The sequence below is a fragment of the Molossus molossus genome, unplaced genomic scaffold, assembly GCF_014108415.1.
Source record: "Molossus molossus isolate mMolMol1 unplaced genomic scaffold, mMolMol1.p scaffold_m16_p_5, whole genome shotgun sequence".
NCBI lineage: Eukaryota > Metazoa > Chordata > Mammalia > Chiroptera > Molossidae > Molossus > Molossus molossus.
Genome location: NW_023425388.1, coordinates 52,639,615 through 52,665,766, shown reverse-complemented (window position 1 = coordinate 52,665,766; position 26,152 = coordinate 52,639,615). Strand labels below are relative to the sequence as shown.

Sequence of the window (26,152 nt, the reverse complement as noted above, 5' to 3'; positions counted from 1 at the left end):
CAAAGTCGTGGTTTCAGAACAGTGATCGGCACAAGGTCCATACAGAACAAGACTTTCCGGAATTTTAGGAAAGCCCAGCATCTGCATTTTTCTTAGTTAAATACTTTGGCAAAGCCTTATCATTATTATTTTTGCTGCTGTTAATTTTATATAGTAGTAGTTTTAACGTCAAAATATCTGTACAGCCATTACAGTTTAGCAACTTCAAATGGGTCTGTATTTCATTTAATGATTAGACGTAGATACAGTTACCTTGTTTTTTGTTGTTGTTTTTTTATCCTCACCCGAGGACATTTTTGCATTTATCTTTAGATAGAGGAGAGGGTGAGAGGGAGGAAGAAATAGAGAGAGAAACATCATCGATGTGAGAGAGACACACCGAGTGGTCGCCACCCACATGACCCCAACCGGGGCCGGGGACAAACTGCAACCGAGGTATACGCCCTTAGCAAGAACCAAAACCCAGGACTCTCGGGTCCATAGGCTGATGCTCCAACCACTGAGCCAAACTGGCCAGGGCAAGTTACCTTGTTTTTAATTATTAGAAAACTGGGCCTCAGTGTGACCAGCTCAAAATGGCATAATGGAAATAAACTGCTCGACAATTATTTAAACACAAGTCTTCTGTCACAAAGTCAAACAAATTTTTTAGAAATGAAATTTTTAAACACAACGAAATTGTTCCCGTAATGATCCGAGAGAGAAGATTGACTAAGTAAAGCTTTTAATTGAGAAAATTAAATTTGCAAAGAACCAACCCCAACAACATAAGACCAAAAATATACAAAAGGCAAACTCTAAAGTTTTCCTTTTCATTTTAATAAAAATGACCAAAAGTAAGGAAAATTGATCATATTGTTTTGATTTGCAAAGGATCTCGCTGATGCATAAAATAAACTTGGTAAGACTCCTGTCCATTGCTGGCATCTGATCTGTTTTTACTAGCTTACAGCAAGATAGAATGGAGGGAGTTTGTGACATATATATTTAAGACAGAAAATCTGTAAGAGTTTTTGTAAGATCTAGCCTCCAAACTCAATTGGAGCTTACTGCTTATAGCTGAAATCTAATAATTTCAACTGATCTATTAAAAAAAAAAAAATAATAAGCATCTTCTATTTCCTAAGATCTAGAATATGAAAATATACTCTCAAGAAATCCACATGGCTCACCCCCCTTCTCCTACTCCAAGTCTCTGCTTAGGTGTGACCGTCTCAGTGAGGTCTCCGCGGCCACGTCCGCCCTGCACCCTTTCCTCATTCAGTAGCACTGAACTGATTCTAATGCACTTTATAGTGTACGTATTTTAATTACTTTTACTAGTTTTAAGAACATAAAGTGTCAAGAGCAGAACACTGACTTTTCTGTAGACGTCCTAGTGCTATCCGGCTGCTCTACAGGAGCACAGAGTCTTTGTGGAACAAATAAACCATTTCTTCCTTTGTCTCCCCCAAACCCAAAATTTCAGGCAAAGAAAGACAGACCATGGACTGACCTATTTAAGAGGTAATTTCCTAAGGCTTTTCCTCTTTAAAACTTATTATGGGAAAATTTAAACATAGAAAGGTAGATAATAGAATAAACCTCCAGCACCCCAAAATTCTCAACTCATAATGAATCCTTTTTGAACCTATATTCCCACTAACTCCCTACTTATTATTTTGAAACAACTACCAAACACCATTTCACTTGTCCTCAAATATTTTCAATGTTTCTCTAAAAGATGAGGACTGGATTTTCTTCACCCTATCTAGAGTAACATCATCACCCCTAAAAAATAACAATGGTTCTCTGATTTTGTTATTTAGGTTTCCTGCCTGATATGAAGAGCGTTTGGCTTCTTGAGTGGTGGCAGGTGGTCACCAGTGCCCCTACACGGTCACAGGCTGAGAACTACTTCTAATGTTGTTTCTGGCTCTAGCCTAGCACTCTGCAATCAACACCCTCTAGAGCACAACAGTTGCATGTAATCAATACATTTCATTACGTGCATCCTTGACCTCACTCAGAAGAGAAAATCCTAGGGTTGTTTGCTGCTGCTTTTGCTAGAAAGTGTTGCTGACCACTTAGGACCCGCAGTGACTAACGAGAGCCTTAACAGAGCAGATTTACTCACACAGAATGTCATGTTTGTGGAGAGAGGGGGAAGAAAGACAACAAAAAAGGTATGCCTGTGTCCCTAGGATAACAAGAACACATGAACTTCTCAAATGACATTCTTAAAAAATGGCTTTCAGTTTCAAAACAAAATTAGTAGGTGAAAGGACTTCTAAGGCTTCGGAGCACAAGCTGGCAGAACTCCGAGAAGCTGGAGTTGGGCACTTATTTGCCACAGAAACAATCACTGAATTCATGAGCTTCTTAGCATGGCTTATAAACATGACTTCAACCGCAGATCTTACCTGTGCCCTGAAAGCACCTTCATCAAGGGGTGGTGGCGGAGGGAAGTTTCCAGAGCCAGATGGAAGGGTACCGGGATCATCTAGAGGTGGGGGTGGGGGTGGAAGAAAATCACCTACAGAAAGGAAACACAGACATGAAGTTACTATGGGCACAGTTTTATAGGCACGCTTCAAAACACAAAGTAGCTGGTATTTTGCTGTTTTGTAATTGGCATTGATGCATAAGTCTTCGCCTGGCATGACAATTATTCCCTATCCTACTTCTCCTCACTTTAATTAGAAGCCTTCACTTCCTGAAGATTGAGGACCAGATCTGATACTTCATAGTGACATAAAAGCTAGTCTATAGGGATCAGGTACACTTAGCCAGAACAGGAAAAGTGGTTGGGTGGTGGATTACTGAAGTGTGTAAGACTTGGTCCTTACCCTCAACACACTTTCAGTCAAGTAGAGGAGGAAAAAAATAAGTACACAAGTAAGGATAATACAAGATGCAATTTATTAAGATGTACAAACAAGCTCTTCTGGAAGCCAAGATGAAAGAAACCTTATGCCCAGGTGGAGAATCAAGGCAGGCTGGACTGAGCATTTAAATTGTTCTCGAACAGGATGATGCAGAGGTTAAGTCCACTCTAGGTAGAAGGAGAGAGGGATAAGGCATAGAGATTAAAAAAAAAAAATGTTAGAGCCTACAAAATAAAGAGCAAGTGACAATATAGCATAAGTAGAGAAAGAAAAATAAACTAGTAGGTTATAAAAATTAGGACAGTGACAAAGTAAGCTTTTAAGCATGTTGTACGACTAGTGAAGAGCTTGAATTCCATCATGCGTGCACTAGGGATCCATCGAGGACTTCTGTGGTTGCTACATGGTTTACTAAAGACTAATCAAAAAGTACATGCAGGGAAGGTTTTAAGAAACAAGAATAAGAAATATTGATTTGGTAATCTACATGCAATCCAGGTAGAAAGTAATAAGGCTCTAGGACAATGAAAAACCCCAAGAGTGCTGACCAACATGAACAGCTTACTGAAGTTTGAGTTGTTGGAAGAATGTGCCTTATCGCCGATTTGAGGTATAGACATATCTCCAAGAGCTCTATGGAGTCATGATACAGAATCTTTTTTAAATACTCTGCAAGAAATTCTATTAGGAAAAGAAAACTCGCACTAAAAAAAAAAAGAATATTTGTCCTTTTCCTTTTTTTCCCCTTTAATCAAATTTATTGGAGTGACTACGTAACACATTTCAGGTGTACAGTTCCACAACACATCATCTGTACACTGGGTTGTGTGTTCACCACCCCAAGATGAGTCTTCGTCCATCACCATTTATCCCCCTACCTCTTCCACCTTTTAAAAATAATACTTTAAATATGTTGGAAACATTATTTCCTCTATGTATGGATAAGTAGCTTTTCCTTCCATTTCAGCAGTTTAAAACTTAGTGGTGGGGTTGCAGTCTCTGTCACTCAGTGAGTTGCTTTCGGATAGCACCAAAGCATCGCAAGTTAAGTCTTCAGGCAAAATTGCTCAGTGAAAGGATGATGACTTAGATTGTTTGGTCTGATACACCTTCAGATGGTTTGGGTGGGCTCCGTTTGCCTTGTAAATAGCAGTCCCGGAGCTGGGAGAATAGTCTCCACTGTGAGTCTCGTTCCCCACCAAATTCAACTATCAAGCAGCCAAACACTCTCTTTAGAGTACTCTGCTCTTTGGACTCTTACAGTGCACCAGGCGGTGTGCTAAGATGCCCATACACTACCTCTTACTCCAACAAAACTCTCTATGCTGATGGTTCTCAAACTTTAAGATTCATCTGGATCTCTGGAAAGTCTTGTTCAAACATAGATTCTTGGGTCCTACCCCCACACTTTCCGATTCAGTAGGTCTGGGGTAAGGCTCAATAATTTGCATTCTTTTTTTTTTTTTTCCTTTATTGATTTTAGAGAGAGAGAAAGGGAGAGGGAGAGAGAGAGAGAAATGTCGATGAGAGAACATCAATTGGCCACCTCCTGCATGCCCCTCCCCACTGGGGATTGGGCCCACAACCTGGGCATGTGCTCTGACTGGGAATCGAACCAGCAGCCTCTTGGTGCATGGGTCAATGCTCAACCACTGAGCCACACCAGTGGGGCAATAATTTGCATTTCTAATAAATGCCCAGGTGATGCTGATGCTGATGCTATTGGTCTTGGGACCACACTTTGAGAAGTACTGCATTAAGTAAAGTACCACATTGTTATTTCTACCTTCGACCCCAAAAGATTAGTAAAATTCAGTGACTATGTTATAAAGAAACATTTCTATTTCTCTTACCCTTCTGAGTACACTAATTTCAAGACATATTTTGTCCATATCCTTATTAGGGTTATAAGTCTCATGAACCTTTCTTAACTCCAGCCAGTAGTTCTAAACATTGCCTACTAACTAGAGTCACCAAGAAAGCTTTTCCATAGACATTGATGCCAAAACTCCATCTCACCTCAATTCAATTAGGATGATGTGGATGGGGAAAGGGAGTAGGGAGCAAGAGTCAGATGTTAGTATTTCGTTAAAACCTTATTGATTCTAATGTATAGCCAGGATTGAGAAACTCATTTGGCCTTCATTTGGCTAAACACTGCACTAAAAAATATTATAAAATCTGTTAAATACAAAGAATCGTCACCAAGTCCTTTTCTGACTTTTAAAAATCATGACAGCCCAGGCAGTGTGGCTCAATGGATTGAGCTTGTCCCATGGACTGAGAGTTCCTGGTTTGATTCCCAGTCAGGGCACATGCCTGGGTTGCAGGCTCAATCCCCAGTACGGGGTGTGCAGGATGCAGGCGACCAATGTATCTCTCTCACATCAATGTTTCTAATTCTCTATCCCTTCCTCTCTCTCTAACAAATCAATAATATCATATATACTATCTTAACATATGAGGAGAATGCACACAATGAGATCTTAAGTGATCAGCAAAGGTGATCAGGTTGATGGAGACTTAATTGTCAAATTCTAGTTCACAGCCTAATTTTCAGGTTCAAATGTCCTACCCGTACCTATGTGTTCTTCATATGCCACTTAAAAGAAGATTTCTTTTTTTTTTTTTTTTTTTATCCTCACCTGGGGACATTTTTCCATTTTTTTTGTTCAGGTAGAGTGGGAGGGAGAGAGAGGAACAGAGAGAGAGAGAGAGAAACATCGATGTGAAAGGAACACATCGAGTGGCTGCCACCCGCACAACCGACCAGGGCCGGGGACAAACTGCAACCGAGGTACGCGCCCTTAGCGGGAACCGAACCCGGGTCTCTCAGGACCGCAGGCCGACACTCTAACCGCTGAGCCAAACCGGCCAGGGCTTAAAAGAAGATTTCTGAGCATCATCTACTTCTACAAATCCTATTATGTCACAGAGAACTGTCAGCATTAAATAGGATCAGCACTGAATGAATCTTGGAGGTCATTTTATAACAGTATAAACAGAGGCCCACAAAAAGCACATAAACAGTCCAAATTTTCACATAAAATGGGTCTATGACTAGAAAGCACACCTAACTGCCTGTCTTTCAGGCCCCCTCCAACTATATACTTCCCGACTACACTTCTGTCACAGAAATTAAACACAGTGAGGCAAGGTTGATGACATGGGAGAGTGAAAAGGAACAGAAAATAAAAATGGAATGTATTTTTAAAAAGAAGTAATTTGTAAACAACAAAAATCTAGACTGTATATTCTGGGAAAAATTAGATTTTTAAAAACCCCAGTGATGACCTCATAATAATCATGTGCCTTATTTCGTTCAGCTATAAAGTTAGAGCAAAGCGTTCGGGTCTTCAAGCCATAGACTTCTTAGTGAGTTCCTCAGAGTGGAGCTCACATTTTCAAGTGACGTGCAAGAGTGGTAAATGTCTTCAAAACAGACACACGTGATACAGGAATAGAAAAGACAATGGGTCCTTTGGAGGGAAGCAAAAGTCTGAGATATTTGGAATGGAAAAGGCTAAATAACTATCACAAATCAGACTAAGAACTATTGTGAGAATTCTGACTTTAGCTCACCATTCTAACAGGCAAGTAAACAGGAAAATGCCTCTAAGTTACAGTAAGAATAAGTTCAGCTTGCCCTGGCCGGTTTTGCTCAATGGTTAGAGCATCAGCCCGTGGACCAGAGAGTCCCAGGTTTGGTTCCCACTAAGGGCACGTACCTCAGTTGTGGTTTGTCCCCGTGTGTGGGTGGCAACCAGTCAATGTGTCTCTCTCACATTGATGTTTCTCTCTCTCTCTCTTCCTCCCTCTCTATCTGAAGATAAGTGCAAAAATGTCCTTGGGTGAGGATTTATTAAAAAAACAAAAAACAAACAAACTTCAGCTTAAGAGAGAAGGCAAATTTTCCACATTTATAGGAGATGGCAAAACAGAAAGAACCGAGTGTGTGTATCTGTGTGTGTGTACGTGTTGTGTCAGTGTGGTGAAGAAAGGGGATACTTTCCATTACGTTCTTTTAAAACAAGCAGACAACATCTGTCCTAGGTGCCTAGGTAGGTGATAACCCTCCTGGAGAAAAGCAGCTGAACAGAACCAGCTGCAGTACCTTCCAAACAACTGTGTCAGGCTCTAGACCTTCACTGCAGGGCAGACCCTGAGAGGGAACTCCCAGACCCTGTGCGTCACAGGGGCATTGAACAAATCCAACAGGCAAGCCAAAAGGATCACAGCATCAGGCAATGGGGACAGTGCAGCGATACATAACATCTCAGGTAGAAACATTTGGTTTTAGAAGAGAAGTCGTCACAGACAGAGATCTATCTTCCCCCTTTTCCTGCCATTCAAAGCCCACCTCAGGCAAAGTACATGTATTCATCCATTACCAGGTAAGAAGGTTTACTCAATGTTATGCAGCTAGGAAAACACAGAGCTGGAATTGGACCCTTCCTCTGCCTTGGCGAAAGCTAGAAAGGATCTCACTCAACGTCCTCCATAGCATCTCTCAGCATTCAGCTCACTGATTTTTCCCCTTTGTACCAGAGGTAGCACCATGAGGCAGTTAAAGGGTGAGCTGGGCAAATCAAGTATTATATCCCTGATTCCCAAGTGCTGTTTATGCCAATTAACTTCAGAAAATAGCCTGTTGTGCATACTGTTCACTAGAAAAAAGAGTGAGGAAAGCTCCCAAGAACCCAGCCAGCTATGCATATTTTTTCAAGCTCCCCTTTCTAGCCTAGAGGTAAAAGGCAGTGAGTGACCCTGAGAACAAGGTGGCTCACCGGTAGTAGCTGAGTTACCACCCCTGTATTACCCTGGTAGTATGGGTAGGCATATATGAAGGGTACCCGAACAAGGAGCTTGTTATCCCTTCATGGAATAAGGGCCTCATTAGGTGAAATAATAATAATAATAACAACAAGAATTAACCAGCATAGAATGTGGTGAGGTACTGGTTAGGTGTGATTGCAGTAGAAAAACACAAGTGAGTAATTAAGCTCAGATCATCAACTAAAGTCTAGATTCATTTACTACGGTTAAAAAAAAAGTCATTCTCTTCTTCATCCATACATCCATGTAACCCTACACACAAACACAGGAATTCCTACAGCAGCTTCCTCAGTGCCTCATAACAGCTCTGTCAGAGCATCTCTTGACTGCATTTCCAGCCATGTGATCCCTCTCTCCTGGTTAGAACTGAAGCTTCTAACAAGTAGAGCCCACTCATAATTTATCTTTATAGCCCCATCACCTGGCACAAGGTTTGGGCCATTGTACACTCTCAGTACATTCAGGATGAATAATGAAATAAATAGAAAGCCATTTAATATTTTTTTTAAAGGCCTGATGCCTCAGGCGCTTCTCAAACATCAGTGGTCAGATCATCAATGGAATATAGGTGAAGGGTAGACGCTGGGTCAGCTCCCCAATGAGGCAGGTGTGGTCACATGCACTCCACACCGAGCAGCACGGCGCTAGGCTCTTCCGGCTGGCACCTGTTGGCTCTCCATGTTCTCATGGAGAGAACCTTTGGTTGCTTAAGGAAAATCTAAACTTTAAGGTAAGTATACGTGAACTCACTTAGGGGCTCCTCAAATTAAGAATTTAAATTATGAGCACGTAAGAGATTAGGTTGGAACACACACACGGAGGTGAAAAAAATATTAATTATGATGAGCACATAATAATGTTGAAGTAGAGACAGTTATTCATGTCCATTAACAGAAACAAATAGAGAAAGAAAATATGTTTGAAAGAAAAGAGTACAAAATGCCGAGACCAAAAACTTAAAACGCAAACCCCAGTTCGACCCTTTGCTTCAGACAAGGCAATGCCACCATCCCCGGTGAGATTTTCCTCACCTATGAAATGAGGATAATATCCACTTCGTGTGTCACTCTGCAGATCAAAGCAGTTAAAACAGTGACTTTGAACCTTTGTTGACCAAAACCCAAAGTAAAAAAATAACCTTTTATGTCATGATGCAATACTACTCTCTGGACATAAATGTTAAAAATAAAACTTTTCTCAAAAAAAAAAGTCATAAAAATATTTACACACTTTGATGCAGTAATAGCACTTTTTATAAGTTATCCTACTGAAGAAGTAATGGAAAAGTGTACAGAGAAGCATGTTGAAGAATCTTCATCACACCTGGCCGGTGTGGCTCAGTGGTTGAGCATTGATCCTTACACCAAGAGGTTGCTGGTTTGATTCCTGGTCAAGGCATATGCCCAGGTTGTGGGCCAAATCCCCAATGGGGGCATGAAGGAGGCGGCCGATCGATGTCCTCTCTCATGGATGTTTCTATCTCTCTCTCCCTCTCCCTTCCTCTCTCTCTCAAATCAATAAAAGAAATAAAATATATTAAAAAAAAGAATCTTCATCACAATGAAATATAATCAAAGTCATCAGAATCTTCTATTGATCAACTATTGATTAAAAACATAAATTGCAGTCTAACACAAGAAAACCACGCAGTCATTAAAATGATGATGATGTTGACCTATATCTGACGTCTATTTCTACACTGACTGAGTGCTTTCTACATGTTAGGCGTTATTCTCGACACTAAGGAGAGATCAAACCAATTAACTAAAATAAATTAATTAAGTAAATAAATAAAACAAAATGTGCTATGGTCATGAAACTTAAACTCCATCAGGAGGAGAATAATACTTAAAGATAAATTAAAGATTCTTAATATAGGTGACATCTACTACCTAGAAATATAGAACAGGGAGAGAGGACGAGACAGTGGTGGTGGTGGAGGAATGCTGCAATTCTAAAGAAAACAGGTTGAAAGGCTGAGAAAGGCCTCATTAGGGTGTGTTTGAACCAAGACATTAGTCTAGTGAGGGAGTAGGTTTCCAATATATTATCATGTGAGGGGGAAAGGTGGGCTACTGAATAGTGTTTATAATATGGTCCTTTTTTAGGAAAACCTCTATGCTAACAGGGGTTGTCTACAGCTTGAGCAATGATGAGTTGATTTTTTTATTCCTTCTCTTTTGGGTTTCATTGTTATGCAACAAATGTGAATTACAAGCATGCACTTATAAAAAATCAAAAGGAAGATACTTTGAAATGAATTATAGAATCTAGTCGAAGCCCAGTGTTTAATTTTAATGCACCACTATATTTACCCAAGCCAAAATGTAATGTCTTTGTCATCTTTCTAAATAACTTAGCTTGAAATACTCTTTGAAATTCTCAAATTAAAAGCAAGGAGAATTATTATCCTAAAGTAGATGAAGTCTGCCTGATTTTCAAATGGACAGTTTCACTCTACATTTAGCTAATGCAGAATCCCTGGGTCTTTATTGAGTTCAACAGTTCTCATGTTTAACCACAAGTCACTAGTCTGTATGAAGGTGAAATACCTTTCTGCATTATTACATCTAACCATATGCTATTTCTCTGTCACAGTGGTTTCCATATGCTGAAAAACAAATTCAATTCCTTAGTCAAAAACATTAAATGATTTTCGAATGATGTAAATTTAGAAGGACAGTTTGGTTCAACAAATGGACCAGAACCAAATAGCATTTTTGAATCCACCAAGTATCATTTGTCTTACAAAAACATGGTAATTGCTACCCAAACAACAAACCACATCGTTGAATACCAAATATGGGCATTCAAAATAAATAAAACAATGAGTTAAACCTAAGCATCAATCTGCTACCAGCCATTGAGTTATCTTCAGCCCAACACCAAAAAGTGAAATTCCTGCAGTTTAAAAATGAAATAAAAGTTGTTAAAAACCTATGATATGGACAGAGAATGAGGCAACGGTCCAAGGTAACAAAAAATATGAAATCTACCACTGAAAGGAGAAGCTGGAAAACAAGCATCAGTTGGCTGATAGACTACCAAAAATATCCCTTTCCTTTAGAGATGGGACCTCACCCTGGGTGGCCATTCAACCAGATGCTTTCCTTCCCTCCAAAGGTGGTGATGTAGCTTGAGGGAGTGTGATTTTACAATAAAAATACTTTAAGTAGTTCATCTGACTTATTTCACTACTGCTATATCTAGATAGAGTGAACCATCCTCATTTTGAATGACAAAAGAGTGTTCCTTCTTGACTTAGCTCTTTCATTAGAGCACATATTCTGCTCTTTGTTAGTTTAATTGCAAATCAATTGGTTTCTCCTACATTATAAGCTCCTTGAGGGCAGGCCCTCTGTTTTACTAATCTCTACATGGAGCATTTATAGCACATAGGAGATGCTTAATAAATGGTCATACTGTCAATATTATAATTCCAAATCTCCATTGCATTACATTGAATTGAACTCTGAAAGAATGAACACATGTATTTTATGATTGAAAACTTTGTCCTTTTCTAATTATTGACATAAGGCCAATATATTACAGTTTTGGTGTAACAGGTCCTGCATGATATTTATAGTTGCACAGTTAATACCATTAGTCCAAAATAGCCACCCTTTTCCTGTTGTTGTTGTTGTTGTTGTTGTTGTTGTTACACATTATCTTACTCAAAACACATCTTTAAACACAAATACTAAGTCTTCATCCCCAAATTACCTCCTGGTTATGGGGGCACCCTCACCTCTGGAAACATTGTAATCATATGTACTGCTTTGATGTTTCTTCTGCAATAAAAGATCTATACAGAGGTCTTAAAAGTATTTATAGCCCACAAGTTATCTTAGAAACTCCTCCAGGTCCTCCAGAAATGTTGGAGCATCAGATCATCTCCCATCAAGGAGAGATGGGAATAGAGGAAGAGGAGGAAAATGAAGAAAGAGGAGGAAGAGATAGTATGTACATGGAAAAAAAAACCTCAACATGTGAATCCCTGATGCAACATTTCTGACTTTTACCTGGGGGTGTGCATCAAAATCTCACTTTCTCATACTGCATACAATCAGTCCTTGCTGTAGAATTCTTCAATCAGACCGTTGTGGTGAGACAGATACAAGCATTTTGACAAGCTTCCCGGATGAGTCTGATAGTAGCCCTGGTTGAGAGTCACTGGCCTCCATGAAAACAAACTTAAGACTGAGGAACTATTCTGGGTTAAAGAATATAAGGAGACGCAGCAACAAGTGACCTGTGACCCAGGGTAGGATCCTAGACCAGAAAATGTATATTAATAAGAAAACTGATAAACTCTGAATAAAGTCTACATATTAGCACGTAGTATTGTGTCAGTGTTAATTACCTGGTTTGGGTAACTGTACTGTGATTATGTAAGACATCGACATTCACTAAACTAGAGAAAGGCTAAATGAGAACCCTTTCAACTACTTTTCAACATTTGTGTCAAGTCTGAAATTATTTCAGGACGAAAAGTCAATTTATTTGTTTGTTTGTTTGTTTGTTTGTTTTTAAGAAAAACGTCTTTGACCTAGTCTAATCCTCTTACTTTATAGATGGAGAAGTTTCGATCACTGTGGTAAAATAAAACAGTCCAATAGTGTAGAACCATCCCAAGAAAGCACCGTAACCCCAAATCTCCTGCCTCCTAGCTGGGGATCATTTACCACAGCTCATGGCAGTTCAGTGCGACAAGCTAAGGCCTCTTGGGAAAGAGGAGGAATCTGGCTCTGCCCCTACGACCTGGGAAGACTGTGGAGCAGGGAAGAGGGCCTTACGAGGTAGAGGGCCTGACACAGATGATCAGAAGCACATGGCACGTCTTCAACAAGACCCAGGCTGAATGCAGTGACCTTAGCCTGGGGAGCAGCGGTGAGATCCCACAGAGCTTCCCTTCCCCACAGCTGGAGCCCCTCCCCTGCGTCAGGAGACTCCTTGAGGATGAGAATGAATATATGAGACCAGGACCTTCTGTAATTTCTCCAGTGTTCTTTTATGCGCAAATGCCATCAGATTCTTCTCATTGAGAAATTCTTGTTACTATTTCCACAAAACAATGCCAACTGCCAGAGCATCGGCCTGGACACCGGAGGGCCGTGGGTTTGATTCCTTGTCAAGGGCATGTACCTGAGTTTCAGTTCCAGGTCTGATCCCCAGCCTTGGTCAGGACACGTGTGGGAGGCAACCAATCAATGTCTCTCTCACATCGATGTTCCTCTCCCTCTCTCTCCTTCCCTCCCTCCCTTCCACTCTCTCTAAAAATCAATGGAAAAAATATCCTTGGGTGAGGATTAACAGCAACAAAAATGAATGCCAACCATTACACACTCTCCCTCAACCTTGCCATTTCATCAAGTCTGAGGCTCAGCAAATGCACAAATGCTTTAAAAATAATCAGACACTCATTTCATTTCAAGGTGGTTGTTTTTTGGCATGTATTTTTTTTTTTTTTTCAAAGGAATACAGGAGCTGACAGGTACTTGCTCTAAAAATTTACTTCACCACCTGCTAGCTAAAATATTGCTTTCATGGATTTATATTGTATTAAAAGGTCACTGGCTGTTTAAGTCTTAAACAGTTTTAATCATTTTAAAAGTCTCTTAACAGTAAGAAAAGGAAGCTCAGAACAAACAGCAGCAGGGACTCTAATTAAAAGGGCCAATTCATCTAATTTTATTTGGGGTTAATTATTCAGGATTCACTCTTTGATGTGTAAGGAATAGCAATTAGTAATTTTACTGATTTGAGAATCATTGGAGGTGTAATCAGTTAAAATGAGTGAGTGTTTACAACACAAGATGGTGAATTAGTCCCTCTCAGCTAGAGAACAGGAACATTGGGCTCCAAGAGATCAAGGCTAAGGATTCCAGACCCTAGTAATAACAGTCACTTCAAAATAAAACACATGTCAACAGCACGAGCATTCTGTGTACTCTTGGCTAAGGCAAGGCACAGGAGCTTCCTGAAATTACCTTTAACCAGATCTCCATGCCCCAGTCACATGCCTTGATTTGCATTACATTAAAAAACAGCAATTCTAAATGAATATACCATTTATAAGCAACCCAATACCCAAAATAACCATGGCACTCATGTATGCCATGTCTGCATCTCTGAGTGACGGCAGGGCGTGTCCACTTGCACCTCGATCTGGCCCTGTGCTCAGCACTGAATTCAGATACCCTGACCCACATACCTGCTTACCTATTCTTGCATCTTCTATTTTTCTATTTACCTCATTACAATGCTCCCAATCAGAAAAGAGTGGGAGAAAACCCTTTTCTCCATTTTGTCCCTCCCATCCACACAGAGAGAGGAAGGTATACTATCTTAAACCACATTTTCAAATCCAGTTACTGCTCCCCAACCATATCTACTACCATCAAAATACTTACTGCCTAGTTACCTCATATCTACTCTTAAGAAACATCCTAAACTGTTTCCTTTCTTACTAACCTAGCCCTTTCCAAAAAATCTCTTACATTGTTGCCCAATTAAAAACTCCCATTGGCCCCCAAAGAGCCAAAACAATCTTTAAAAAGAAGGACAGAATTGGTGGAATCTCCCTTCCTGATTTCAAAACTCACCATAAATCAAAACAGTGTGGCGCTGGCATAAGGACAGATATACAGACCAATGGGATAGAGAGCCCAGAAATGAAACCTCATGTATATGGTCAATTGATTCTATGGCAACTGTGCTGGAATTGTAGAGAAAGATGGTTTGGGAGTTCTAGACCTTTGATCAAAATCCCTGCTCTGGGCTTTCCACATATAACAGAACCTCATTCTGGGTAGGCAGAGTCCTGAGACAGGATGGGCCTCCTTGGAGGAAGTGGACAGCAAGCTCGGGCCACCCCCTAGCATGCTCTGATGACTGCATTCTTTGAGATTACTGCAGCAAACAGCAGCTCTGGGGGTTTCGCACTGCAGAGGGCTTGCTTTGGCTAAGCCACCTACCCACTCATCTGCCTGACTAGCTTCCCAGACTCAAAGAATTTGTTCCTTGATACTTTGGCTTCCCTGACACTAAGAATTTACTCTGTCAGGACTTCCCTCTGTACCATTTCTTCACATCAGAACCCAAGCTGTTCTTGGAGGCCCAGGTCACCTGCCAACTCTGCACAGCCTTCCTTGGCTGCCCTTTGACAAAGGCATCTCCCTACCCCGACCCTCTGCAGCATTTCTAGTATACATTCACAGTGCATTTTGTTGAGAATATGAGAGCCATTTGCCTTACTGCACCCTGCATTCCTAGAGGGCACCCATCAAGTATGATTCATCACTCCAGCCCAACAGCACCTCTTCAGTGCCTCATAGAGTTGAGATGGAGAAGTCTTTAAGAAAATATTTGTCGAGTGGGTATATGCATGGTTTCTTGACAACTCCAAGTTGAATCTTTGCCCAATACATTATTCTTTGAAGGAAGAACCTGAGAAACTGCGTAGATATCAGTTTCAAACTATGTGTATGTATATGGTATGTATGTGCATGGGTGTGTGTGTGTGTGTGTGTGTGTGTGTGAGAGAGAGAGAGAGAGAGAGAGAGAGAGGAAAGAGAAAGAAAATAAAAGATTGCAAAAGAGAGACTCAGTTGAATTGAACAAACATCCCCATGGAGATGATTTCTACAAACAAAACATGTTCTTGACTGGACCAGTGACTCAGTTAGGTGACCTAGGTGTGGAAAGAAAAAGCACTCTGGTATTAAAATGCATCACTGTCCATTAGACTTGAACCATTTACTAGCTGTGTGAACTTGGGCAAATCAGGAAACTTCTGAGCCTCTTTTTTCTTCTTTGTAAAGTGTGCGTAGCAGTACTTGTCTTTATACTGCCCAGGGTAAATTTAAGAATACTTTTAAAAACACAATGTTCTACACAAATATAAAATACTTGTATTGTGAGGCGATTCTCTATGCAACTTGATCATAGACACTTTCTTCACATTTAGAAATTCAAATACAAAATGTAATCATTTACTAAGTATATGCTGTACTCAATATGGCTCTTCACATACAGTAGTTCCAGAGTTGGGGTAAAGACAAAGAGAGACAAAAAGCAGACAAAGACTATAACTAAAACAATAGCAAAATCATGTCTTAGCTAAATAAATAAATAGTGTGCTCTCCCCGGAATGTTTAGAAATCTTGGAAAGAAACCATGGGAGGAGCCCTGAGGTGGCACTAACTTGGCACATCAAGGGCTTCTGCAACTGATTAACCCGGCATTTCCTTGGATCTGGGAGTATTACTGGGTCATTTTTTTTTTTTTTAATGGACAAACTGTTCTTGAGCAACTTGCAAGACATAAACAAGCTATTGTGATGAATCCATCAAAGAGGGCAGTTTTGTCCTCAAAATCCAGTGAAATTGCCAAGTCAAAACACCACCACCACAACCAGGCAAGTCCGACAAACAAGAACATCCCCAAATCCCAATGCCCTTGGTCAGTTCTGGAGGGGCTTTTCTTTGCCAGCTTTGATCTATAAATCCACATCCCCATGTCTACAATGGGCAAGTCCCACTCAGTAGCAACTTTCAAAAGGCCTCCAAAAGCTATTGGATGCTTATCTTCCATCAACTTACATTTTCTGAATTAGAACAGAGAATTCAACAAGTAATCTCTTGAAAATCAAGTTTTGTCTCTAGGGAAGCACTCCAAGAAAAACCTCATTCTTTGTATTTCATTCACTCTGCTTTCTTCACTCCCTCAGATTAGGAAGTCATGTGATAGAAGAGAGCCCCAGATGCAACGTTTGTGACATGTTCTGGGCAGAAGTTCAGGCACCTTGTTATTTTAGCAGACCTGATCTGGCTGCCCAAAGACATAATTTAGCTGAGTGAGGAACTCGTCCCCTCCTCCTGCTTCATTTGGCCAGCTGCCTCGGAAGGTCTTTCATTCCGAGGGCAATGGATTTATTGCTCCAACAGTAGTTCCAGTTCTCTGAGTTTCAAGTTCAGTGAGCTCAGCCTTGGCATTCAAGGATCTCCTTATGTCTCATCCTTAAGAGCATTTGTCCCAGGTCTGTTTGCCAAGGACAGGGTGGCAGTTCCCTTCCTGGCTCTCGAGTCTGCAATATTATGCTGCTGCTTATAAACAGACCCATGACGTCACTTGAGTTACCTCTCCCAGTCCTGGCACTGTCATGGCTTAACTGGCACTAATGGTGCAACTTTATAAACTCACAAATTATCAGATTAGAAGGGAATGTGAACGGAATAAAGAGCTGTGCTAGTCTTCAGGTTGGCAAACAAGGGTTGGGCTGCCAAATCCGGCCCATTTCCTGTTTTTGTAAATAAAGTTTTATTGGAATGTGTCTATAGTCATTCACATACTTATAATCACTCCATGGCTGCTTTTGTGTTCTGTGGGCAGAACTGAGTAGTTGACTTTCTGACAAGCAAAACCTAAAATAGTTCCTGTCTGGACTTACAAATGTTTGCCAACCCTGATCTAGCCCATGAATTCATTTTATAGATAGAAAAATTCAGATTTAGTTAGGTTAAACAATGCTTCTATAGAATAAGTAAAATTTTCAAAGCACAATAACTAGAGCAGTGCTGGGGATATAGTACATGTGCGTGCAATAAAGACTGGCTATCTCCAGTGTCTGACAAGAAATGTTGTGTTTCTTCAATGTGGAACAGTGCTAAAATGATATTTTAAAACAGACAACAGTGTTGCCATTGAGAAATCCATTGTCTAGAGGAGAGAACAAACATATAAAGAGATAATTTCAACATAATAGTTTACGCATTCATTTTCTATTGTTGCTGCAACAAATGATCATAGAAAATTACTTAAAGCAACGCAATTTTATTATCTTAGGGTTCTGTAAACAATAAGGCTGTCCTGGGTCTCACTGGGCTGAGCTCAAGGTCTGGGCAGGGTTGTGTTCCTTGCTGGAGACTAAAGAGAATGCATTTTCTTGCTTTTCCAACTTCCAAAGACTGCCCGCACTGCTGGCCACCTTGTTCCATTTCCAAGGCCAGCAAAGGCCATGGAGTTCTTTTTCATATCACGTCACCCCAATGCCGTCTTCTGTATCCACTTTGCACTTCTAAGGACCCTCGTGATAACACTGGGCCCAAACGGATGCTCCGCGATAATTTCCCTAACGTAAGGTGAGCTGATTTAGCAACCTTAATTACATCTGCACTTACTTCCCCTTCTCCACGAATCCCAACACATTGACAAGTCCTGGAGTCTAGGGCATGGCATCGCGGAGGCGGGGAGACGTGGGGGTCTGCCGTGCTCCCCGCAGGTGCCGAGAGGAAGGGAAGTGTGCACAGTGCCAGCAGCCCCGAAGGACACCTCGTCAGCACCGGGCACGGCGTGGACAAGGGCAAGAGCTCTTTCACGGTACACATTTTCTGGAGTTTCCCACCATTTTCTAAAAATCCCATCATATTTCAGCATCTTTTTAAATTTAAATGTACTTTAAAATCCCATTTTTTGCCCCATAGACATTATTCTTTTTATAACTATCATCTTGATACTGTATTTAAGAAAAATTAAAAAAAAAAACAACACTATTAGATATTAGGTTGAGAAATTTTAGGAAGTAAGTTGGAGTAAGAATTTCAGTAAAACCAGTTACAGACTGGCCCTGTGGAATTCCACTTCACAGGTTCATTTTGTGGGTAAGAAAACTCGGAAAGACTCGCCGCCTGCCCACACAGACCACAGCCAAGACCCAGAGGAAGGAACGTCGCTTCTCTGAGGCTCGTAAACAGAACGAAGTATGTTAGTGCAGCCCTTTGTGACGGTCTATGTGGCAACGCCTTAAAACGGGGGAGAGGTATTATTGAGAAAAATAAATGCACGTGTTCACAAAGAGCTGGAGACGTACACAGCATACACCCGAGATGATGGAAACGTTTTATTTCAAGTACATTTAGCTCTTCAGACAAAAATATCACTGAGACGAAAAGACATGAAACGATGAGCCTTCACCGCTTTTTATGATGAAGACAAATTGTTTGCTTAAAAAAAAATATACAAAGTTTCGCAAGAATATTGATAAATACAGAGAGTGTAGTTGCACTTGCAAATCCTCAGTCGCAACAGCGAGGAGTTACCTGGCTGGAGGAGGTGTGAGCCCCATCACGGGAAGTACACAAGGGGGGGCAAGAAGACTTACTTGACATGAATGTCATAACAGAGATACAAGCTATAAATTCCAGAAACCTGGAAAATGGCCTATAGAGGCCCTTTCAACGCTAACAGTTTATGATTCCATGATTCAAAATACAAGGGCCAACTGCTGGCAATAAGGGCCTCAGGTTTCTTTTTATTGGGTATAGTCAGAACCCCCCATCCCATGCCTTGACGGGACCGTATCTTAACTGCACATAAGTGCTTCCCAATGGTAGGATATAAAAATAATTCTCTAGGCAAGACCAGGCAAAAAACAACATACAATGTGGACAATACCATGTGCCTAAAGCCACATGTCTAACTCCCTCATCTTACTGCCCCCTTAAAAATGAAGATTTTATACCCAGAATGTCCCAAAACACTACTCTATTATCATTTAGGCCATAATTCTTCAGAGAACAAAATGCGTATTCTCTCGGGGGTGTGAAGGGGAGCACGTAGGCAGGCGGTCAGCTCTCGCACACGCTGCCCTCTCCCATATCTGTAAACTTGCTTCATGGAAGCAGCCTGTTCCCTTTGACTGGCTAGGTATAAAGATCTGGTAGAAAGGATTCAAAAAACGCGAGAACTTTCCGAGCAGGCCCTTGTTAACTGAGATGAAGGTGATGCAACCATATTTCTTAAATTAAGGTGTACACATTTCCACCCTTTACAATAAAAAACCAAGTGAAATACCAAATTACCAAGACGGAAAATTCCCACCGTAAACAACTAGAGCTACCCAGGAGAGAAAAACAAGACATCCAGTCACAAGAGCTAAATGCCCTCCTGTTAAGAGAAAATATACACACATTCCCACGCAGAACCCTTTCCTTGTGAATAGAGCTGAAGGTGCAGGAAATAGTTCGATGGAGACATTATATTACTTAGACAGAACTGAACCAGATTATCTGTTTGTTTATTAGATTGTGGCTTTAGGCACATTGTTCTTTACCAAGAACTCTTGACAGGAGCAGACACACACATTCTTTGGAATGAAGGCTTTTGTGAGAGTATTTTATGGTACTTAGAAGCTTGAAAAGACTTATGAAAGCTGTCACACCAGAGGATTAAACCCAGTCTTTGGGGCCACCCCATCAGGAGGGTCCAGTTCGCTTCACACAGCTTGAACTAGGACATGTGAGCTCTCTTGGACAGAACCCCAAATGGTTCCAACTCTTTCGTTGTGGAATTTCTCAGGTTACCCCCCTCCCACAAAGCAAACACCAGCTCCTGAGGGCCCACAGACGGAAATGAGAGCAGAGGACTCTGGAAATGGAATTCAGCTCCGGCTCACTTCTAACTGTCACTGAAGGGGGAAATATGCTCTCGGCTTTATTTTTATTTAGATTTCAGTCAGGAACATCCATAGAATAATAAATAAATTCCCGCTCTGATTCCCTGTTTTCCTAACTGATTAAAAGATCACAACATTCACTTGGGTTCTAGTTTGTTTTCAGTGTAAGGCGCTTGAAGCCTCGGATCGGATCCGAAATGAGATGAGTGTATGGAATTCAGAACCTCCTTTTAAGCTTTCCTAATATTTAAGGGACACAGAATGGCAAATCATCCCTAAACCAACAGATGTGTACATGTGAGAAGACCCCAAGCTCTGGGAGCAGAAGGACTTCTGACACTTCATTCAAACACCTGTACCCTTCGTTCCTCTAACTTTGCAGGTGTGAGGCTGTGGGATGCCTGTTTATCCCATCAGTTATAAAATAGGTACGATAAGTATTGATCTATCCATGTAGTCAATGACTTATCCGTTTTGTTGCTCTGATTATTGTCAATTAAATTATTTGAAATCACTATATCTCAATGTTTCATCAATGATCGATATTTTAAAGTAAAGGTTCTTTACATCGAAACTTACAGAAACCTGGATAGTCGCTCTTCCTTTTTCCTAACTCTTCCATTTGTAGAATCAAGTAGATCAATACTGTTTTTCACGGTTTTAAAAATATTCTCTATTGTGCCAATATTCACCATGTGCAGCTATCGAAAGCCTGAACTTTCAAATTTAATTTTAATAAACTTAGATTCAAATTAAAATTTGTAGCTCCAACACTGGACCTCGCAGACTTAGTCCTATTAAACTAAAATGGTTTGTGCCAGTCCCCAATGCCCCTAAGAGAAACATCTCCTACAAAAGAAATCCAACTTGTCTGTCTGACTCAAGATTTCAATAACAAATAACTTAAACCATATTAGACATTTTAGAGTAGGAGCTAAACACGTGAATGCACACCTGCATCTCCATTTATGTAAAAAGAGCAATACCTTTGGGGAAAAGAATCATACCTTACTTTCTCTAAGAATTCCAAATCCAATACTGTGTCAAGCACACTTACAAACGCGAGACTGTGAATGGGAACAGTTTTCTGAGCAGGCACCGCTATAATGGAAAGTAAAAGGCAACAGAGAAAAGCCCCAGGTGCCGGTGCTGGCTCTGCCATGGGCTTGTGAACCTGGAACAAATCCCTCCACAAGACAGTTCTCAGGCTTCATAAGGATTTTGTGATGACCAAGTTATAGAAAGAATGCAAACATTTCTCATGAAAGCCTAGCACAGAACAGGTGATGAGCAGAAGCCAATTAAAATCTCCTCTCCATCTGACCAAAAGGTAGATGAGCAAGTGGGTTGTCCAGATGCTAAAGTTCTACACAAGTCTTGTCCTAGCCATGACTAGCTGGCATGCTGCTCATGTCCTGCGACACAGAGGAGGGAATTTAATCAAATTAAGTGGAGCAGAACTTAATTCTGGTGAATCCTCTTTCTCTCTTGCTTTTTTTTTTTTTTTTATCCTCATCCTCACCCGAGGACATTTTTGCATTTATCTTCAGACAGAGCAGAGGGAGAGAAGGAGGAAGAGAAAGAGAGAAGCATTGATATGAGAGAAACACATTGACTGGCTGCCACCCACACAACCCCAACTAGGGCTGGGGACAAACTGCAAGAGAGGTACGTGCCCTTAGCGGGAACCAAACCTGGGACTCTCTGGTCCGTGGGCTGATGCTCTAACCACTGAGAAAACTGGCCAGGGCTCTTTCTCTTTAAAAATACTATAAAGATAGCTAAGAAAATCTAAAATAAAATGAGTGGTGGGGACGTATTTATACAAGAATAGACAGAAATTGATGGAACAAACATGCATGCATACACACTAAATATATAGTAAAAGAGACAGCAATATTAATGAGTATAGGTAAGATTATTCATTAAATGGAATAGGAAAAACATACAAGTCATTTTTAAAATTAATTTATATCCTTACCTTAAACCAAAAGTAGTTTCAGCTTAAGAGCTGGATATTAAAAAAAAAAAAAATTGAAGCCAACTTATACATGCTTGCAAATTGGAAGAAAACTAAAAATAAGCAGCCAATACGGCAAGACACACATTCACTTTTAAAGAAAGCTTGCACAAATTGTCTAAACACACTGATACAACAAACAACACACAAATTATTTTTTTTAAACTAAGTCAATAAAAATGACACACATGTGAGAGGCAGTAGCATATCAGGCTGAAGACTACACGGTTAGAAATCATGACAATGATCTTTCTGAGGACCCCTGACCATTGCCTTTTAAATGGTCACCCATGGTGTCAAGTACCCTCTCTCCAACATGGCTGGTTTTCTCTGGGTGACATTATCTAATTGCTGTGGAGTGCTCAGAATTAAATACTTAGTCTCCCAGCTGAGGCCTGGCTTGGGGAGAGTAAACAAACATGAAGGGAACTCCACTCCATTAGTAGATACCCCTTGTTCTATATTGCTAATTCATACCAAGTCTGTCCAGAGCACACTCCTAATCACTCAATCTCAGGCATCATCAAGTGGTTCCTTATCATCTTAATCATGCTCCATGTTTTCAAACTTTATCAGTACTCTTTCAAAATAAAAGTTTAGGGATTAAACTTGCACATATGGTTTTAGAAACTAAAAACGTGGTTTCCTGAAATTTTACATTGCTTTATAAATCATAAATGAAGAAGCTGGAATAGTCCATTCCCCCAAACTAGGAATAAAATCAGTGCTGATTTGGGGGTCAAAGGATGAAGGAGAATGTTGTTCCAAAGGTAGCTGGCCCTGGAAGAAGTCAACATTTCTGCAATGAGCAAAGCCAGATTTGCATGGCTTACTCTCTCCAGGTGGAAATGTTTAATCCAAAGATCAGTCAATTGAAGTCTTCAAAGGCCAAAGAAGAGAGAGTATTTAGAGTTATCTTGTCCTATCTCTTTGTATAGGATGGATAACACTGAATCTAACATAGAGGTGCCATTCTCAAAGACACCTGGATGACTTGTGAGGACAGCGCTAAGCAGCCCTGATACCTGTATTCTAGCCCCAGCAAAGTCTAAGAAGTATGTACCCTTTGCTTATGAATCTCATTCAAATGCAAAGCCAGGAAAGACAGACATATGCAAGAAAGTTGGTATTAGCATTAGTAAACAGAAAGATGTCTTCAAATTAATGAAGCGATGACTTGTTTTCCAAGAATCTTCATCATAAGGCAGACAAAACTAAAGCTAGAATGTTCCCACAATTGACTAATTTACTTAATGTGCAGAAGTGATTTCATCAAACTGTTGCTAAGAAATTGTCAACCATCTATCCATCCATCTTTCCTTGAATGTAGACATTCCAATTTCAAGCAAAAGATTCAGGAATGCAAGACAGGTAAAAACTGTTGACAAAGGCACAATATGGACATGTAAGTGGGGTATTCTTTTGATCTTAAAAGGAAGGATCCAAAATGAATGATCAACATATATTACTAAGAGGAAAATAAGCATGCATGTAATCTAATTCTCTTGATAATAAATACTGAAGTTCAGAACTACATGTGGTGGGAAATATTATAAAACTCTATCTATCCCTTGAGGTCACATTAGACTAGAAAGGATCTTATGACAATGGATTCCCAAAACATCCTGTTTTTATTTTTTTATTGTTGAAAATATTACAGATGTCCCCTCCCATTTTTCCCCCAAACTTCCTTTTCCATGGTCTTTATTTTTAAAAGTAATCATACTTATGAGAACTGCTTTTGAAAATAAAGCTAATGAAGCAGGTTTTTTAGAAAAGTCAACACTAAACAGAAAACACAGATGTTGAACAAAGGGAATTAGAAAGCAGTGCATGACATGAATTCTCCCTTCCTCCTATTAATGGACTATTCTGAGACACACCAGTATGTAAGGACTTTGTGAAGCTGTGTTGTTAAACCAAGCAGTCAGGCTGGCTGGTGTGGCTCAGTGGTTGAGCATCCACCCATACAACAAGAGGTCACCGGCTGGACTCCCAGTCAAAGCACATGTCCAGGTTGTGGGCCAAATCCCCAGGTGGGGCATGCAGGGGGCGGCCAGTCGATGTTCTCTCTCATCGATGTTTCTCTCTCTCTCTCCCTCACACTTCCTCTCTCTCTAAAAGTCAATAAAGGAAATAAATAAATAAACAAACAAACAAACAAACAAACAAACAAACAAACCAAGCTATCAGCTGCATGTGTTAGGAAGTCAGGGCCAGTTGGTTAAAGACCCTTTTGTATTTGCCCTTTCTTCTTCTGTGTCTCTATCTTATTTTTCCTGCATTCTTGTGCCCCTCAGTCTGCTTCTCCTTCCTATCAAGGGCATAAGCCTTTGCATCAGGCTTTGCTTTCTCAGTAATCTAGTCTAAGACAAACACTGACACTGTGCCATGCTTGGTTAACAAAAACCTACTTCCTTGACTTAGGGAATGGGACAAATCACTGTAATTGAGAGAGTGCGCTTAACCTAGGCCGACTTCGGGATCTTTTCTTAGAGTAATTTGTAAAATAAGACCACAGTGTTGCTATAAATAGAATACTAAATGATATTCTAAGTTAAGAATGTTAGTTGTATGAGTTCAATGCAAAAGGATTGCTAATATTAAGCTAGTTTAGGTAACCATCATTAACTCAGAGCAATCTGGGATGTCTCCCAACCAAATATGCCCCTTAGAGTTTAAACCTTGAATCAATATCAGTCCTATATTTTGCCCCTAAAGCTAAGCCTACTTCCAGAAAATAACAAGGCAGAACAAAAGATTACATTTTCTCATCCCCTCTTCCATAAAACAGTAGCCACTCCCACGCTCATGTAAAACCACAGGATCAATACTTTTCAAAAGAAGCCTTCTAGCATGTTCTTCATGATTGAGAGAAGCCTTTTAGACAAACCCACGAAAGATTAAAACTTACAATAGCAATTCAACGATATGCTATCTAGGACTAGCTTCGAAAGAATCTTAGAAGAGGGAAAGGAACCGGTGGAAAGATGAAACAGGAATGGCCATACGTCAAACCACTGCTGAAGCTGAATAAGATAGTCATGGAGGTTCATTAGGGTGGTCTTGTTGCTTCTGTATATGTTTGAGTTCCTCCATATTAAAATGGTTAAAAATAAAAAGTATACATTTTAAAGTTGCAATAACAGCCCCCACTATCCCAAGGCTAAGGCTAAGAAAGGTTATGCAGTTTAACGGTGCTCACTATTTCTTACTCAGATGCCCTGTCCTCATCTTGTTTTATAAAATGAAAAAGTAGACAACTCTTCAGAATCAAGAAAGAGCCCATCTTCAACCTAGTCCCCGCCAGAATGTTTATTGTCTCATGTGGCTTGGGTGTGCCTTAAATCCCAGCTGAATCTTTTGTACACATACACAATTTAACCTACACCTGAGTTCTCCTTCGATCACTTCTTTAGAAACTTGAAAAGGTGACTAGTGGATGCAAAACCGGTAGTACCACTTGGTTCAGATTTACTGGAAACTGTTCATACTGGAAATCTAACTTGCGAACGCCTGAGGTAACTGCACAAGTACAATATTTGCATTTGCCTAAGGAAATGAACTAAAAATATCATATCTTCTGCTCTGAATATCAGCTCACAGCTAAATACTCATATACTGCACATCGGTGATATCATTATTATTTGTATAGCACCACTCGAGTGACCTCAAAGGACAAAGGGAACATTACCAGATTTTAATTCTCAAATCATCCCTGAGAATTGCCATGTGTTGGAAGAACTGACACTCAAACAGTGTGATTCCGAACCTGGGAGGATTTCACATGCTGAGACCCATCTGAGTGCAGAGCGAGGATTTAACCCTCAGTGGGACAACTCTGTGGAGACAAATTCTAGCATTTTAATGCATTTTTCTTTCTTTAAAAAATAATATGCTTTTTAGATCGGCACCCAAATGTACCAGTATCCCAGTACATATTTCCTGTGTGCTGGACAATTTTGAAAACTGCAT

General features: G+C 40.3%; 1 protein-coding gene across 9 annotated transcripts in view; it reads right to left on the bottom strand.

Moving 5' to 3' along the window:
• The window catches only part of LOC118617124 (LIM domain containing preferred translocation partner in lipoma), a 635,781-nt gene that overhangs the window by 354,877 nt on the left and 254,752 nt on the right, over positions 1 to 26,152 (bottom strand). For all 9 annotated transcript variants that reach the window (XM_036242751.1, XM_036242755.1, XM_036242758.1 and 6 more), the window contains one exon: positions 2,403 to 2,515. In XM_036242751.1, coding sequence (XP_036098644.1) covers positions 2,403 to 2,515 — 113 coding nt within the window. The remainder of the gene's footprint in view (positions 1 to 2,402; positions 2,516 to 26,152) is intronic.